Source organism: Chiloscyllium plagiosum, unplaced genomic scaffold (assembly GCF_037043375.1).
Source record: "Chiloscyllium plagiosum isolate Xiang-an unplaced genomic scaffold, Cpla_swu_hap1 HiC_scaffold_33, whole genome shotgun sequence".
Classification (NCBI taxonomy): domain Eukaryota; kingdom Metazoa; phylum Chordata; class Chondrichthyes; order Orectolobiformes; family Hemiscylliidae; genus Chiloscyllium; species Chiloscyllium plagiosum.
In genome coordinates this window covers 23,818,599-23,838,090 of record NW_028270171.1, presented here as the reverse complement: position 1 = coordinate 23,838,090, position 19,492 = coordinate 23,818,599, and the positions used below count along the sequence as shown (strand labels likewise).

Here is a 19,492-nt window from a genome sequence, read left to right as displayed (position 1 = left end):
TCCCTACTCTTACACTCCAACTCCCTTGAAATAAGGGCCAGCGTTCCAGTAGCCTTCCTACTTAGCTCATGTGCTAGCTTTCTGTGTTTCATGCACTAGAACCCCCAAGTCCCTTGTGTTGCAGCTTTCTGCAGTTTTTCTCTGAAATGAACAACTTCACATTTTCCCCACATATATCCACTGGCCAATTTTGAATATAATCGATGATCGACAGACCCTTGGGGAAGAGGTTAAGGGGAGGTGTTGACATAGTAGTAATGTTACTGGACTGGGAATCCAGAAGCCCATTTTTAATGTGTTGGAGACGTGGGTTGTAATCCCATCATAGCAGATGGTGAATAAAAAGCTAACATATATACTCCAGTAATAGTTGATCTCATATAAAAGTTGACCCTCTATTTCTGGCCAAATAACCTGTAATTTTCCAGGTAAAGTTCGACCCTAATTCTTCACAGATAACAGATCAATGTTTGAGTCAGTGTGCCGGCCATCACCTCCCACTCCAACTTTTCAGTCTGCCGGTTGTTCTACTCTGCTCCTGGTCTTCCAGTCCACTGGTTGTTGTATTCCACTCCAGGTTTTCAGAATTAGCCGTAATTCATTTTTTTCCCTTTATTCGCTTAGCGATAAATTAGGCTTCTGCTAATGATACAGTAAGAATTTCAGCCCCTCAAAAGTAGTATCCATGTAATAGTCAACACCATAAATTTATCCTTGAAAAGTAGTCAAAAAAATTTGACTATTACTCAAGTAAATATGGTAGTTCAATGGCATGTAAATACTGTCGGTTGTCATAAAAACCAATCTGGTTCACGAATGTCCTTTTTTTTTAAGGAAAGAAAACTGCCATCCTTACCTTGTATGACCTACATGTAGATCCAGATCCACACCAATGTGGTTGTCTCTTAACTGCTCTTAAATTCTGACCTAGCCAGTGACATCCACAATGTGTGAACAAATATTTTTTTAAAAATTCAAAATTCTTGATCCACGAGAACAAGAAATGCCCTCCTCATCCCTTCTTAAATGAGAGAACCTTTATTCTGAAACTGACCCCTAAATCTAAGTACCCTACAAACAGAAAATCCACTCAGCATGCACTCTTTCGAGCTCCCTCAATACCTTGTGTGTTTCATTGAGATTACCTCTATCTTCTCAACTCCAAAAACTCTAGGGCCTACCTGCTAAAATGTTTCTCATTCTTTCATCACGGGAACCAATCAACTGAATCTGAACTGCTTGCAATGTAAACATACACTTCCCCAAATAAGGAGACCAAAACTGTGAGCAGTCTCAAGGTGTCAACAGTCTATACAATTGTAGCAACATTTCCCATACCTGCATAATAATGAGTGGTGTTTCGTATATGTGGACCAGCAGATCATTGTGTATCTCAGCATTCTGTAGTCTCGCTCCATTTAAATAAACTGAAATTTTGCTTTTCTGTTTTTCTTGCCAAAGTAGCCAACCTCCTATTTCTCATACTGTACTCACATCTGCTAATTGATTTTCCCCATTCACTCAATCTATGTGTTCCTCTGTATCCTCACAATTTTCTTTTCTAGCTATCTGTGTATCATCAGCAAATTTGGCTACGATATGCTTGGGCCCTAATCCAAATCATTCATATGGATTGTCAATAATTTGAGGTCCCAGAGCTAATTCCTTTACTATATCATTATGACTTGTCAACCTTAAACTAACTTGGTTCTCAATATTGCATTCCATCAGTTAGTTAATCCTCTGTCCATGCTGATATTATCACTCCCAAAATCATGAGTTCTTATTACCATCTTTTCAACTGCACAATGGAAATTCAAATATTACTAAATCCACTGGATTCCCTTTTATCTGCCCTGTCTGTCTCATCTTCAAAATTTAAAAATATTTTTCTCTCTTCTATAAAACCTTACTGAATCTACTTAATTGTATTTCAATTTTCTAAATGTCTTGCTATTGCTTCCTGAAAATGACTTCCACAATTTTCCCAATGACCAGTGTTAGCTATCCTGGCTCCTTGTTTCCAGGTTTTCCAAGAATCTACGGATTATCCCTGGAGCCAGTTTTTTTTTAGAGATTTACTTGATTTGTAACTGTTAATATCTTTGGCCTAAGAACTAAGGATTTGGTTGGGGAGATGGGAGAGGAACTATTTCTCTCAAAATGTTGATGTAGGTAGGGGGGAGGGGTGTTTCCTTGTGTCAGTCGAAGTTAGACAAAGTTTTTTAAAATTACCCAATTGATGAGGACTGGCACTACCAGTGAAGTGCACAATATTTTTTTGGAACAGTACATTCCACATATTTTTAATTAACCTGTTCTGACATACCTTTGGAACAGGATCTAGTAATAGTGTCTTCAGTCTAAATACAGGCAATTAAAAGTGTGTGAAGACAGAATCGACCAACTTGGATTGGAAAAATAAGTCAAAACATAACCTGGCAGTGACGACAGTGGCTAACATTTTAGAAGATCTTTCATAAATCAACAAAGTTATATTCTATTGAGAAAGAAAGACCCTACCGATAAATGTGAGATCTGTGGCTCACAAATGAAGTTACATAAATGATTTGGATGTGAGCATAAGAGGTACAATTAGTATGTTTGCAGATGACACCAAAATTGGAGGTGTAGTGGACAGCGAAGAAAGTTACCTCCTATTATAACAGGATCTTGATCAGATGGGCCAATGGGCTGAGAAGTGGCAGATGGAGTTTAATTTAGATAAATGTGAGGTGCTGCATTTTGGAAAAGCAAATCAGAGCAGAACTTATACACTGAATGGTAAGATGCTGGGGAATGTTGCTGAACAAAGAGACCTTGGAAAGCAGGTTCATAGTTCCTTGAAAGTAGAGTTGCAGGTAGATAGGATAGTGAAGAAGGCGTTTGACCAATAAAGGAAAGCATACCAGATTACTGAGTATAGGAGTTGGGAGGTCATATTGTGGCTGTACAGGACATTGGTTAGGCCACTTTTGGAATATCGCGTGCAATTCTGGTCGTCTTCCTATTGGAAGGATGTTGTTAAAATTGAAAGGGTTCAGAAAAGATTTGCAAGGATGTTGCCAGGGTTTGAGCTGTAGGGAGAGGCTGAATAGGCTGGGGCTGTTTTCCCTGGAACGTCGGAGGCTATGGGGTGACCTTATAGAGGTTTATAACATCACAAGGGACATGGATAGGTTAAATAGACAAAGTCTCTTCCTTGGGGTGGGGGAGTCCAGAACTAGAGAGCATAGGTTTAGGGTGAGAGGGGAAAGATACGAAAGGAACCTAAGGGGCAATTTTTTTCACACAGAAGGTGGTGCATGTATGGAATGAGCTGCCAGAGGAAGTGGTGGAGGCTGGTATAACTGCAGCATTTAAAAGGCATCTGGATGGGTGTATGAAAAGGAAGGGTTGTGAGGAAACTCATCAGCCTCTGAGTCAGAGTCGGGGTTCAGCGACAGAGTTTATTGTACAAGGAAATACTAGAGCTCCGGGGAGAGAGCGACACCAACAGCACAGTGGTCAGCTGTGATTCTTCTCTCAACCTGGAGCACATGTCAAGATACTGTTATACATTTTGTGATATAATAGCTCAGTGATGAGGTTAGTCTCTGTAACATGGTTTGTTAATTGTAAACATTGCAGAATCGGTTATAGTTTTGGTGCAGTCATTCAGTTCCAGTTCAGCCTTTGTTAATTTCAGTGTGATCATTGTCAGCTTCAGTGCAGACATTGTCAATTTCAGCTTCTGTGCAGAAGTGCATTGCTGTAGTAATGGGCGCTAATCGCTCTTCCTGAGAAGGACGATTACTGCAGCCCTGGCTATTATCACTCTGTATTGAGTTTGTATCAAAGGTGTTGGCTGGACCCAGACACTTTGGCGGGCAGTGTACGTTACTCATGTGTACTCCCTCCCCCACCCGCCTTAAATTAATCAACTAGGTTGAGAATGCATTATGCTGGCATTCTGATGGCCCCAGGCAGTATCTGTGTTTGCTCTGCTGTCTCTCTCCATATTGTGGTCCAGCAGCCATCTTGTGTGTCAAGTGGCCAACTTGTGGCTCAGATGCCATCTTGTGTGTCCATGTGCCTAGTGTTACCCTGCCCCGTCCTATTTTCCAGTTTACTCCTCCTTTGTGGTCAAGGAGACGACTTCGGAGATCTCCTGCAGACCACCGAATTTACATGGAGAGGTAGGTCATCTCTAGGCGCTCCTCCCCCCAAGGGGTATCATGGAGTGCCAATTTCTTTGGGAGCTCTTCTGTGGTGACACTCGCTGCTGGTACAGTTCTCGATAAGCAGTACCTTACAGCAGAGCTTTGAACACCCGAGGCCCACACAGAATACCAGCATGAGTACAATGAGGAGAACTATCCCGTGTGCCAAATAGGGTCCCCAGGATTTACCTATCAACTAATTTAGCCAGCTGTCTGTAATTGTGGCTCCCTGTGGAAAATTATCTAGTTTGGTATGGGCGATATAATTGTCACCAATAATTGTACAAACTTTCACTTGCTATGCTAATTGCTAATCCACTGTGTAATGTGTCTGCTGTGTGTCGAGTCTTGAGTTCAGCCAACTCTGTAATAATTTCTTCCAGAGCTTTTGAGGTATTATTGCCCAAGATAGTCAGGCCACGTACAAGGTAATTTTGGTTTTTAGCGCTGATGACCCCTGCTGCCCCCCCCACCAAAAGATAGCGATCTCAAGAATCCGTATTCCAATGATGACCACAAAGTGGTGGGTACCTGCCAGTCAGCACAGAACTCCTGGCTGATGGAGCACGACACTAACCTTCTCTGGATATGTCCCCCGCTGGGGCATGGTATAGTAAGGGGTTGTCCCTACTGCAAACAGGTTTGGGAGGTCTGGGGTGTCTGTTGTATAAGTCCCCTTAAGTAGATAAACAAATCCCTTTGTTGCTCTGTAACAAACAATGTCCTGTCCTTCCGTCTGTCTGTCCATCCATGTCGCCCCCGTTCCCCCTGGTGTTCCCCCCAGCTGGTAAATGTTGAATGGGTATGCCCACGAGGCAGAGCTGACATGGGTGCCATTGCACTGACCACATATGAATTGTCTGCCCGCGGTCACATTCAAGCACACCTGCTCACTGCAGATGCAGGTAAACTGTCCCCTGGTGACTGTACGGTGCTAATAAGTGCACTGTGTCTGGACGCAGGAGTCATTTTGGGGAACCAGGGCATAAACACATCCCCATCCCTGCCCTGTGAAACAGAGTGGGTAATTACCGGGTTTTAAATGGGTCTTCTCTTCCCTAGATTGGGGGGCCCGGCCCCATGAGCTGGTGGTCCTGCCCAGCTGCACATATCTACCCTGGGATCCCCGTTTGTCTTTTCCTATCTGCTGTTTATATGGCATTCCCGAGGTGTCTACTGTCTACAGGTCGGCAGGGGTCCACACCGGGGTGGTCACAAATAGGGATTCCACTGATCGCGCCAGTGGGTAGCAGACAGTTCGGTTCACATGCAAACTTAAGTGGGTTTTATAGAAGAGGTTATCTTCAAATCCTGACATGCTCCCAACAGTTGCGACACTTAAACACAGTAAAATACATACAGGTGTATACATTTTGCAGTTAAATAAAGTTATCAGTCAAAGTCTTTGTTTTCGTCAGGAGGTGCAGTCGTGCACCTGTGTGGTTTGTTCTGTTGTCGGTGCTTCCGCCGGGATGACCGTCTTGTCCGCCGCTACTGTCTGCACCTGGGGAATGGTCAATGACATTAGTTTGGTCACAGGAGTCTTTACATGGTTTTAGTTGGGTCCAGTGCTTCCATATTCCTTTTCCTTTTACTGTCTAGGCAGGCACAGGTGTCCCCACTCATTACCACATCATATGGCCCATTCCATTTTGGGGCAAAGCTTAGTTTGTCAAGTGGCTTCCTGCTGCTTGGACCTCAGGGAAGATTTTGAGTTCCCTGCCTTGTCTTTTTTGTCCTGTTTGCTATTACAGATTTCTGCATCCTTTTCAATTGGGCGCTTAATTCTATCACATATCACTGAATTTTGTCTCTTAGTGGACCCATGTCAGTGCCACCTGGGATTATTGTCTGGCAATTGTATTGTTTGCCCGGTCATTAATTCATCTGGTGTTAGCCCGGTTGACTGATTCATGGTGGCTCTTAATCTCATTAGTCTGGCTGGCTGTACTTCAGTCCATGTTCTACCTGAGGTTTGCATAGCCTTAGCTAAAGTATTTTTGAGCATTCTGTTCATTCTATCTATCATCCCTGAGCTCTGGGGGTGATAGAGCATGTGAAACTTTTGTCTAATGCCGAGTAATTAGCAGACAGTCTTCATGACTTTGCCTATAAAATGCGTCCCTTGGTCGGAGTTGATCTGGAGGGGTACCCCTCACCTCGGGATTACCTCCTCCGCTAATATTCTGGCTACAGTGGTCACAGTGCAGCTTTTGGTCGGGAATGCCTGTACCCACCGGGTGAATTGGTCAATGATATCAATCCCACGGGAAGGTGGTAGAGACCTTGTAAAATCTATCTGAAGGTGTTCCCAGGGTCTTGGTCTGGGCTGGTGTCCCACACTAACGTTTATGGGTCTCCCTGGGTTATGTTGTGCACAAACCATGCAGCTGCGGCAGTATTTGGCCACATATCTTCCCATTCGCTTCCACCACCACTCTCTCCCTCGACTTGATATCATGGCCTCTCTACCTAAATGGGAGAGCCCGTGGTGCAGTTCAAGCAATGTGTTCTGTATACACGCTGGTGCTACCACCTTCTCTGCTCGCCTCCATACACCATCCTCCCCTTTGAATGCCCCCTGCAGTTCCCACTTCTCTGTCTCTTCCTGCGAGGTGCTGAATTTGGATAGTGTCTTTTGCTAATTCAATAGTGGCTTTTGCAGCCTCGTCAATGTCTTCTTGTTCTAGGGCTTTCTGAGCTGCTTGGTCTGATGCCTGGTTTCCTTTGAATTTTAGCCAACCTGGACTTTTTATTTCTTTTGCTGGCTCCTTTTGATGGGCTTTTATTTTTTTATTACTGCAGCCCCTTTTGTCTGTTCACTGGCACACATTAGTGCCTGAATTCTGAATTGGTGTCTGATAGGGGTTCCCCCTGCAGTGGTGAACCCTCTTCTACCCCCTGTCACCATGTAGCCATGGACTTCACCGAAGGCACATTGACTGTCCATATATTCACAATTTTTCCTTTTGCTAGTTCCAGTGCTTTGGTGAGTGCTACTAGTTCTGCTACCTGTGCGGACTGATTTCCATCAATCCTTCCACACACAACTGTTTTTAACTTATCATTTGCCACAGCCCATCCTGTTTGGGGTGACACTGCTACATATTTTCATGACTCGTCCATGAAGAGGATCTCCTCAGTTGTGTTTGGGGCGGGGGCACTATTTTACTTACCCCCACCTTCATCTCCATCATATCCCTACAGTTGTGGGGGTTCCCCTGGGTCTAGAATTCCCACAGCTGGGTTTTCTCCCATATCCCTATTACCACGGACTGACCTGGGGGTAAACAGAACTGCTTTCCACTTTGCCCTTCTCATATTGGAGACGGCCCTCAGTTTCCCTATGTTTAGCATCTCTGCTAGGGTCTGTTTACTGTGGAGGATGACATTCCCTGTCATTTCTATGGGTTCGCTAACACTAATGGCCCAAGCAGCACAGTCTAAGGCTGCTATGCAACTGGACAACCCGGTGACTACTGGCCCTTCTGTAGTTGAGTAGTACTCTATGGGCCTTCTCCTGCTACCGTGTTCTTGAGTGACCACTGCAGAGTAAAACCCTCCCTCATTATTACAGTGGATGTGAAAATCCTTGCTGGGATCTGGCAGCCCTAGCCCGGGGACCGATATGAGCTGAGGTTTAAGCTGACTGAATGCCTCCTCCTGTTCTGGTCCCCAGCTTACAGGTTCCAAGGTGGGCTTGCCTCCTTTAATTAACCTCTGGATTGGTTCAGCCAGTTTTGCGAATTTGGGTGTAAAGCTCCGACTGTAGTTGAATAGCCCCATGACCTTTCTGACCCCCTCCCCTGACAGTGGCAGGCCGTGGCATTTGTTAGATTGCCTTCTTGCGGTCATTGGGCATTCCTTTGAGTCCCTGCGATATAAGGTGTCCCAGGTACAAGACGTGTTTTGCCAATTTGTGCCTTTGTCAGGCTGACTTTTAACCCTGCGGTTGCCAATTCCTGTAATACTAGCCCGAAAGCTTCCTGATGTCCTGACTCGGACTCTGAGGCAGTTAGGATATCACCTACATATTGGAGGGCGGTGCTACCCTCTGGTAAATCTATTCTCTTCAGAATGTCACTCATCACCCTGTGAAAAATAGTGGAACCCTTGTGGCAGGTGAGTCAACGTGTACTCCCTGTCCCTTACTGTAAAAGTGAATTTATTCTGGGACTCGGGGTGTAATGGGCTAAACCAGAACCCATTGGCTATGTCTAAAACAGTAAACATCTTGTGTTCCGGGGCCAAGCCGTTTAAAATGGTGGAGGGGTCTGCTACAATGGGATGCAATTTGAGGGTGAGCTTATTTAGTCCTATATAATCAATGGTGAGCCTGTCAGCTCCCATCAGGCTTTATTACTGGCCACATTGGGGAATTTATTGTACTAGTGGTTGCTTTCAGGATTCCCTGTTTCACTTGTCCTTTCACTATCTCCACAACTGCTTTTCTGCTTTAGGTTTTATTGGGTATTGCCGGTGGGGCTTATGCTCCGGTCCGGATACCCTTATGGGGTCTATGTTAACCTGACCTGTGTCTAACTTCGTTTCTGCCTGTGCTGTGGGGACAGAGGTGCAGATGGCTCCGAATCCCCCCCCCACCTCACCTTTTCGAGATACCAGTCCTTACTGGTGACTGTAGCCGCTTTAATAGTTTCAAGGTTATTTGTTAGTTTCAAGGTGACTTGTAAGCTTCCCAATCTCGGCCCAGAAACCTACCTGTAGGCTGGTATGCTCTCTACCGGTGGGACTTTGTACCCTCCCAGCCACCGCCACTATTCAAGCTCTGTCATTCTACTATGGACTGACAGGATGTCACGGTTACTCACAGTGCCCACACTCCCCACCTTGGTAATGTGCGCTCCACTGAGGTTTAGCTCTTGGTCAGAGTGATCAGCTCCTTTCCTCACCATATTGGAAATTAAAAGTACAAACAGCACCCAACTTTTAATTTAAACACCAACTGGACTCTGCGTTGTTTGCCCCCAACAGAGTCCGATGTTACCTGACTTTGCCACTTGTGCTTCACAGCTCCTAGTGCCCTCGGCGCCTCAATTCCCACTTCAAGTCCAAACTTTGCATAGGGGGGCTACCCCTCTTAACAACCGGTTTGGGGCAGGGTTTTTGAGACAGGCACTACATTGTCCTCTGGCTGTTTCAGCACGAGCAGCTGGTTCTTAAAGCAGATAATACAGTTAACACATATTCTCCACAGACTCCTTACTGTAGCAAGTTAGATATGATAATCAGTATACTTTTAAACTGTGTCTTCGGCCCAGTCTGACTCTTGCTGTTTGCAGGTACAAATCGATTCTTATCCCGGTCTCCTGATCGTGGCCTTTGACCAGGGCACCAGTAATAAGAACCCTACTTGCAGTGCCAATTGTTGTGGGGAAAATCACTAGCCTCGCAGTCAGAGTCGGGGTTCAACAACAGAGTTTATTGTACAAGGAAATACTAGAGCTCCGGGGAGAGAGCGACACCAACAGCACAGTGGTCAGCTGCAATTCTTCTCTCAACTCGGAGCACATGTCAAGATACTTTTATACATTTTGTGATATAATGGATCAGTGATGAGGTTAGTCTCTGTAACGTGGTTTGTTTATTGTAAACATTGCAGAATCGCTGATAGTTTCAGTGCAGTCATAATCAGTTCCAGCGCAGCCTTTGTTAATTTCAGCGCGGTCATTGTCAGTTTCACTGCAGACATTGTCAATTTCAGCATCTGCGCAGAAGTGCATTTCTGTAATAGTGGGTGCTAATCGCTCTTTCTGAGAAGGAAGATTACTGCAGCCCTGGCTATTAGCAATCTGTATTGAGTCTGTATCAAACAGCATTTCTATCAAAGGTGTTGGACCCTGATTTCGGCAAGCAGTATATGTTACTCATGCGTATTCTCTTCCCCCACCCGCCTTAAACTAATCAACTCGGTTGTGCGTGCATTGTGCTGGCATTCTGGTGGCCCCAGGCAGTATCTGTTTGCTCAGCTATCTTTCTCCATATTGTGGTCCGGTGGCCATCTTTGTGTGTCAAGTGGCCAATTTGTGGCTTAGCAGCCATCTTGTGTGTCCGTGTGCCTAGTGTTACACTGCCCTGTGCCATCTCCCATTTCAGGAAGGGTTTAGAGGGAAATGGGCCAATTGCTGGCAGATGGGACTAGATTAGATGAGGATATCTGGTCGGCATGGACGAGTTGGACTGAAGGGTCTGTTTCTGTGGTGTATATCTCTGACTCTATGGTGGGGGTAGGTTTTGTTTGATCTGTTTCTTAATACTACCTGCTTGAATGGTGTTTGGAAAAAAACCCAAAGGGGCTGAATGGCCTCCTGATCCCATGTTTCCAGTGAATGTGTCTCTGAAGATGAATAACCGTGGAGTATTCAAGCTTTTATTTGGCTGGCATTGTGAAATATTAGCTATTTTTTAAAATAGTTTTTTTGCTGGTTTGTTTCTTTTTCTTATTCGATCTTAAACATTGTTTCTTTCAACCTGGTCAGTTAGTACAGTAGCCCCCCCCCCCCCCCGTACCTGCAAGGAAATGTTCCAGGACTTACCCCGGAAGCCCGAAACCGCGGATAGGAGCGAACCCATTCATTTCAATGGGAAATTTACCTTCCCAGCAGCCCCCAGTCCCTGGTTCCAGAATGTTCCCTGTTATATGATCAGGCTACGGTAAACCCCGGGTAACTGAGACCATGGAAAATGATTCTGCGGGTACGGGGCTCGCCCTGTATGATAAATTCTCAATGAATCGGTGTGCATCCAGCTCCAGACATCTACACATATGTGTATCCCTGGATCAGTCAGTGATAGCAGTCAGATATTGGAATTTTTGGCTGTGCATCCTGTTTGAGCCTCAGCTTCATGCTTTCATCATCCTTCCACAATATTGCACCGTTTCACCTAGTTCACCTTAGCACGGCCCATCCCAAGCCTGCTTTGCTCAGTCCTGTACCCAGCTTCTTGCTACCTCTGGGAGGGTTGGGTGGGCTCTCATTACTCCTTGCTGGCTGCCCATCCGCCAACCTCCAACTTGCCTCAAAACTCCTGTTGCCCAGGCATTGTCTTCCTCTTGCTCAGGTCCCAGACTGCATTGGTCAACAACCAATCATTCCACACTCCCATTGAATTCAAAATGCGTTTTGTCTATAACTCTTATCCCTCCTGTCTGTGCTGTATCCTCAAGCATTATGTTCACCGCTGTATCCTCAAGCATTATGTTCACCACCCCTCACTCTCAATCAATCTTTCCCTTGGCTTGGCCTTAAACTCTGAAGTTACATCCCTGAACACCATTGTCTTCATTAAGATGCTTCTTTAACCTTCCTCCTTGACCAAGCTTTTGGGTGCCTGATGGAATATTTCCTTGTGTCATGTTTAGTTCAGCACTTGAGATGCAACCTTGAAATGTTTTGCCATGTTAAGTGGGCAATATGAATATAAGTTAATATTGGATTGATCTCAGATACTGAACACTTGTTAAACGGTTTCCAGACTGATTTGAGTTGACTCCAGTTGGCTGTTCTGTGCAGGTTCCGCAGTCAGATGACAGCTGCAGGATTCACCATTGGTGGAATGGACCATCCCATTTGCCCAGTGATGCTGGGAGATGCACGACTGGCATCATCCATGGCAGAGGACATGCTGAAAAGAGGTAACCTATCGACCAAGACCTACAGTATTTGAATGAACTGGTTTTTAGGCCACTTCATGCTGATTTGTTGGGTTTTGCCAGTTAATCCCTTCACTTTGTTCCTGGACAAGAATGGGACCTCCACAGCTTTCCTCCCTATATATGTTTTAGTTATTTGGAACCTATGACTGTTCATATTGTAACTGCTCTTAATCTGCTGCTGTTTTCTGTCATTGCCTGGCAGTTGTGTGACATGACCATCTCTAACCAGAGAGAATCTAACCTTGACATTGCCATTGCTAAGCACTTAACTGTCAACATCCCGGGGGGAGGGGGTTACCACTGACCACACTCTGAACTGCACTAGCCGTTTAAATACTGTGACTAGAAGACTTGGTCAGGGGCTAGGAATTGTGCAATGAGTAACTCCTCATTTGCATTCCCCACACCATTGACAAGGCACAAGCCAAGCATGTGATGGAATACTCGCCACCTTCTGGATGAGTTCAGCTTCTATAACCCTCAAGAAGCTTGACACCATCCAGGACAAAGGAGCGTACTTGATTGGCACTACATCGTGGGCGGCACGGTGGTACAGTGGTTAGCACTGCTGCCTCGCAGCGCCAGAGACCCGGGTTCAATTCCCGACTCAGGCGACTGACTGTGTGGAGTTTGCACGTTCTCCCCGTGTCTGCGTGGGTTTCCTCCGGGGGCTCCGGTTTCCTCCCACAGTCCAAAGATGTGCAAGTCAGGTGAATTGGCCATGCTAAATTGCCCGTAGTGTTAGGTAAAGGGGTAAATGTAGGGGTATGGGTGGGTTACGCTTCGGCGGGTCGGTGTGGACTTGTTGGGCCGAAGGGCCTGTTTCCACACTGTAAGTAATCTAATCTAATCTAATCTGTAAGTAATCTAATCCTCAAATGTTCACTGCCACTACCACAAACGCACATTGACAACAGTGTGTACCCTCTACAAAATGCACTACAGTTACTATTGCACTACAGTTACTGGTTCCTCTGATAGCACTTCCCAAATCCATGACAATGTCTGTTGAGAAAAATTAGGACAACAGGTGTATAGAAACACCACCACCTGCAGGTTCCCCCCTATGCTGGGTAATTGAGCAGCCACTCAGTGAGGGTGGGTGGGGATGGAATTCAATATACAGAGGAACCTCAATTATCCGAATGACCCAGGCATGGAGTATTTCGTCTGGTTAATCAAAATCCGGATAATCAAGTGCTGGATAACATTGTTTAGCTAAGCATTGGGACCTTATGAACTGGTAATGTATTCTATCGGTATGCTTTTAAATAGATTAGTTCCTCATTTACTTGAACCTTGAGTTCAGTTGCTTGGCAGATTTTTTTTTCAAGCATTTCTAATCCATCAGGAGTTCTTTTCTGATCGGTGTTCTTTCTTTAACTCAGGAATATATGTGATTGGATTCAGTTACCCTGTGGTCCCCAAGGGCAAGGCACGAATCCGGGTGCAGATCTCTGCTGCCCATAGTGACCAGGATATTGACCAATGTGTGGAGGCCTTCGTGGACGTTGGGCGCAAGCACGGCGTGATTTCCTGAAAGACATCTGAAGTCTTGCAGCATACACTTTGCAAACCAGCTTATACGAACCATTAAGGATGTCGCTAATGATTTGGACTTGCCATCTCTCTCAAAAACACAAATTCTGCATAGAATACTTAACCAACGATTGTGAGGAGGTTTGATTTAACGAGTGCCTGTTTTCTAAAAGATGTACCAGACTTGTATGAAATCATTGCCTATCTTTTATTTCTAAAACCAAAATACTGAGGCCACTTGATCTTCCGATTCAAATATGTTACATTGAAACAAATCTCAGCATATTGAGCATCTGGGATTCCTCTGTATGACATATGTATTAAGCTGAAACGTGTGTGAGAGGTTAGTCCCGTGCAGATATGTCTCTGCCTGTTGGAGGTTTTTTCTTTGACAGAGACCTGTTGTTGCTGTATTACATTGAATTAACAACATGGAAACAGGCTACTAATCAATCTGTTTCGACGTTTGTGCCCACACAAGCCTCATACTTCATCTGTGGACATAACTTCCCAAATATTGATCCTTCTGGGTGAATCAATGAGTAAGGTTGTTTGTTAATCTCTCACAGATAGATATAGCTCTATCTCTGGGTGTGCAGTGTCATGGTTCAGTCAGTGAACTGGCTGGTATGAAGGGTGGTTCTATAAATTGGCAGACACATTAAATTAAGGTCATCCAACCTGTCTAGTGCATGCTGGCTGTCTGGACAGCAGTCCAGTCAATCATATTTCCCCTCCTGCTATATTCCTCGAGCTGAAAGTTTGTTTATTTAGTCCCCAACCAGTCTCCTTTTGAAATATTCACTGTCTCCACGTACACCACCTTTGTAAACAGAAAGGTCTAAGTCACACTCACTCTGTTTCTAAAAAAAAATGCTGCTTCTCACATTGTCTATATAACTCTTACCCAAAACCTTAAATCTGTTTCCCAAAGTCCTGTGCCTTTAGCCATTGGGAGCAGCTTTATTTTACATCTATCATAATCTTGTTGTCCTGTTAGATTTCCTGCCAGTCTCCTTTTCTGCAAGAAGAATGACTCCAGCTTCTCTGACCTAATGTATCACTAAAACCTCTTCATCCCTGGAGCCATTCCGATAAATTTTGTTATGGATCCACATTACTCAGCTCAATGGGGAAGAAGCACAAAAACAGACCACAATACTTGTCAATCCTTTCAAAGAACTGTCCAGTTCAGCTCCTTTTTTTTTTACCTGCTGTTCCCGCACAGATCTGAAAACCTTTTCCACTGCCCCTTCCTTTTGAAAGTTATTATTGGAACTCCTACCACTACCTTTCAGATCTTTGTCCTCCTTTTCTTTTTAGCATGAGGTAATCTGGTTCGCTAATGACCTTGGGGAAGGAGTTCTGACTGTAGCCAGTCTGACTGTTGTGATTCCAGACGTATACACAATATGTTTGAAATGACATAAACCATACTAGTCAGCACCAAGACAGTTAGGGATGGGGAACAAATGATCCATTACCACTTATTCCCAAGTTCCATGAATGAATAAAAGAATGCTGCTTGTTGAGGGTAAATGCTGGCATGACTAGTTAGGCTGAATGGCCTGCCTCTTGTGTTCTGTTATATGTTACTATACAATGTGAGTGTTTTCAGCACTGAAATGTCAAATCATGGCTGAATTTATAATCAGGTGAAATATGAGTATTGAATCTTAGGAGTATTAGAGCATTAGGAGCAAAATATTTGTTTTACATCAAATGAAGTTTTTCTTTGTATAATCTGAAGTAGCGTGTGGAATCTCGCATAAAAACGAAGTTTGATTGAGTGGATACAGAAAGAATGTTTCCTCTTGAGGATGAACTTTACTACAGGCCATCAATATACGATAGTCACAAGGCGTCAAATTGAAAAGTTTGAAAAGCTTCTTTGCCCAAAGAATGTGGAAGTAACTACCATAGCAAGTGGTTGAAGAAAATTGAGGGGGAACATAGTAGAGGGCTATGATGGAGCTGGGTTGAATGGAGCATAAGAGCCATCATAGACTGGTTAGGCTGAATGGCCTGTTTCTGTGCTTTATATCCTCTGTAATCTCTGCTGGCTTCTTGAAAGAAAGAGTTTTGATGCTTATTTTTCTCTGCAGGTGAATAAACAGTTACAGGCTATGAAAGAAATTGCAGTGTGTGCACTTTGTATCAGTTTTGAAATCCAGTAAAATAACTTGAGCATGTTGACGAATAGTCAGTGTGTATGGAATGCAGGAAATATTTGAGGGCAAGCAGGTTACTTAGTACAGGAGAAGTGACTGTGCTGCCAAATTACTCTAAATTGACCTCAATATTTTCAGTCATACTGTTTGTATTGGAATCTCCAGGTTGCTGATAAGACATGGTGAGCTACCAACCCAGAGAATTGTGTTCAGTGAATCTCCATTCTCTGCACAGGCGCTCCTTAAAGTGAGGGATTTACTGAGGCACCGACTGTTGGGATTAAGCAACATCACTATCCCCTCAAGGTTAGGGTGGAGCTGTGTTTGAGCAATACTTTGTCCTCAGGTTAAATGTGCTCTAGTAAAATGAAGTATGTCTGAAAAATAATACTTTAAATAACAAATTGCCTTCTCAAATACCTACGTTCACTGCTAACTCTGCATCTCCATTGATAAATTGGTATCTAAATGTGCATGTGCGAACTGGTGTTGGATTAAAAAAGAAATGAGTTTTCAAACACACTTGACAGGGAGCACGTGGCTCAATGGTTAGCACTGCTGCCTCAGTGTCAGGGACCTGGGTTCGATTCCACCCTCGGGTGACTGTCTGTGTGGAGTTTGCACATTCTTCTCGTGTCTATGTGGATTTCCTCCCACAGTCCAAAGCTGTGCAGGTCAGGTGACTTGGCCATGCTAAATTGCCCATATGTTCAGGGATATGTAGGTTAGGTGCATTAGTCAGTGGTAAATATAGGATAATAGGGTAGGGGAATGGATTTGGTTGGGAATATTCTTTGAAGGGTCAGTGTGGACTTCTTGGGCCAAAGGGCCTGTTTCCACACTATAGGGATTCTGTGATAAATAACGTAGTGATGGATACGTTACAGTTCACACTGGGAGTCCAGTTTGTTGTGGTAACATACATTTTTGCAAGCATGCTGTAGCTGGGCTTTATGCATATTGATGGGAGAGGCTCCAATATTGTTTCCATCTGTAGGGTGGCACAGTGGCTCAGGAGTTAGTACTGCTGCCTCAGTGTCAGGGGCCTGGGTTCAAGTCCATCCATGAGGGTGACTGTCTGTGTGAAGATTGCACATTCTTCCTTTGTCTATATAGGTTTCCTCTGGGTGCTCCAGTTTTCTCCCACAGTCCAAAGATGTGCTGGTTAGGTGGTTTGGCAATAGTAAGTTGTCCCAGTGTCCAGGGATGTGCAGGCTAAGTGGATTAGCCAGGGTAAATGTAAGGTTACAGAGATGGGGCGGTGCTCTTAGGAGAATTGGTGAAAACTCAATGGGCTGAATAGCCTGCTTCCACCCATAGGGTTTCTATGATCCCATGATTGACCTGGAACTCCTCACCCTCTAGCTGTCAGCCTTTGGTGTGTATCAGAAGGATTTTCAGGGTGATGCTCAACCTGTTTGACAGTGCTGTAAACACCTTCCTTAGCTTACAGGTTCTGAGGTGGGATTTGAACCTAAAGCTTCTAGCTCAGATAGGGACACTGCCCACTGAGCCCTAGAAGGGTAAGAGGTGTTCAAAATGACAAGAGGTTTTAATAAGAATATGGAAGAAGAAAACTTGGATAATTAGGCAAAGACCAGGGCCCATTACGGACCGCTGTTCTGATGATGCCACCTTTTGCAGGGGGCCTCAGAAATGTTCATTTTTTTTCTTTAACCAAGGATTCCCTGCTACTGGTTCACAGAGCCAAAGCCATGTTTGATCCATTTCCCACACTTCTGCCCTCACCCCCTTCTCTTTCCTCCCACATCGCCAGTAGGATCCCTTCTGGACCTCACTTTTTATGCCACAAGCATCCACATCCAAAGAACCATAAACTGCTGCTTCTCCTACCTCCACCACTAGATACTTCCCAACCACCCACCCCGTCAGCATTTCCAAGGGACTGTTCCAGCTGGTCAATCTGGTCCACTCTTTCTTAACTCCCAACACCTTTCCATGGCACCTTCCCCTGCAATTGCAGAAGGTGCAACACTTGCTGACGTACTCCCCCCTCACTATCCAAGGCTCCAAACACATCTTCCTGGTGAAGCAGCAACTTACCTACACTTCACTCAATCTGGTCTACTGTATTTGCTGCTCAAAATGTGGTCCACTCTGTCGGCAAGATGATGTGCAGACTGGGTGACCACTTTGCAGAACTGTGATCACCTTTACAAGGCCCAAGGACAACACTCGTTAATCTCCTTGTGGAGATCATTGCCGAGCTGGAATTCATCACCTTAGCCCTTTTAAAAAGCAGACCCAAGGATGGGTTTACAGAATTGTTTGTCCCAGAATGGTAGTGGCTCTACTTCAGTGTTCAATATAAACAATGTTCCTTTCAAGTTGGGTTTTCTGAGTCATTACACAGATGTTCTGTTTGTGAAAATAACACTGAGCTCTCAGTTGACTGCCACTTCAACACATCCTCATGTTTCCTGGCCAACATTTCTGTTTTGGTCCTATTGCAATTCCCCAGTCCAAGCTGGAAGAATAGCATCTCATTTTCCACTTGGGCACGCTGTATCCTTCAGCAATTGATCGAATTCAATACTTTTAGAGCCTGAACACCTCTTTCCGTATCCTGTATCCAGCCCTAAACCCCAGGCCCTGCTATGATATGGTTGCTTGCAGCACAACAAACTTATTTTCTTTGTATAATTATGCTTTTTTTCTTCCCTTACTATCAATCGTCTCTTTGTCTGTCAAACTTTCTCCCACTCCCTGGCCCTGCCTTCACCATCCACTCAGTCCTCCATCACTTCCCTCTTCCACTCTCCTTCAACTGTATAAAAAACACCTTTTGCTAGCTATTTTAGGTTCTGAAGAAGGGTCACTTGTCTCTAAGCATTAACTCTGTTTTCTCTCCATAATGCTGAGTTCATCTAGAAATTTGTTCTTGTTTAAGGACCTCAGTGGTAAATTTGTGTTGAATAAGTAAATGTAGAAGGGGTGTAAATTAAATTTTGTGTAGTCTTCACGAGTGGGAAGGAATAGTGTGGATATAGAAAACAGGAAGGAGGCCTGTGATATAATTAAAAGAAATTAACATAGACAGTAAGGAGGTTCTGTGTGGTCTGGAAGGCTTAAAGGTTGATAAACCTTCAGGGCCGGATGAAAATTATCTCAAGCTGTTGAGTGAGCTAGGGAGGAAATAGCAGAGATGTTGGCAATAATTTTCAATTCCTCTTTGGCCACAGGAAAGGTGCCAGAGGACTGGAGGACAGCCAATGTGGTACTATTATTCAAGAAGGGAGCAAGGGATAAACCAGGAAACTAGACTGTATAAAATATAGAAACTGAGGTTATACTGACCTCAGTGGTGGGAAACTATTTGATGCAATTCTGAGGAACAGAATTAATCTGCACTTGAAAAGGTCCTACTTGGGAAGTTGATAACTAAGTCCATGGGATCCAAGAAAATTTGGTGGATTGGATCCAGAATTGGCTGAGTAGCAAAAAACAGAGGGTGTTATTTGAGGGGTATTTTTGGATTGGAAGCCTGTGAGTAATGGGGTTACAAGGGATCAGTGTTCGGGCTTTTTTCTATTTGTGCTAATTGTAAGTGATGTAGACTTGAACAGAGGAAGGTTGAACAGTGAGTTTGCCGATGATATGAAAATTGGTGGGATGTTAAATGGTGAGTAGGATAGCCTTGGATTACAGGAAGATATAGATGGGCTAGTCAAATGGATTGATCAGTGGCAAATGGAATTCAATCTGAATAAGTGTGAGGTGATGTATCTTGGTAGGACAAACAAGGCAAGAGAATATATGATGAAAATAGAACCCTGTGTAGTATTGAGGATCAGTGGGACCTTGGTGTGCATGTACACTGGTCCCTAAATGTATCAGGACAGGTAGGTAGTGTTTTAAGAAGGCAAATGGGATACTTGCCTTTA

The 19,492-nt window shown here is 44.3% G+C and overlaps 1 protein-coding gene across 1 annotated transcript in view; it reads left to right on the top strand.

The window, feature by feature from the left end:
• The window catches only part of gcat (glycine C-acetyltransferase), a 31,611-nt gene extending 16,059 nt beyond the window's left edge, over positions 1-15,552 (top strand). The window contains exons 8-9 of the mRNA XM_043679921.2: positions 11,735-11,856; positions 13,266-15,552. Coding sequence (XP_043535856.1) covers positions 11,735-11,856; positions 13,266-13,417 — 274 coding nt within the window. The 3' untranslated portion in view covers positions 13,418-15,552. The remainder of the gene's footprint in view (positions 1-11,734; positions 11,857-13,265) is intronic.
• The last annotated feature ends 3,940 nt before the right edge of the window (positions 15,553-19,492 follow it).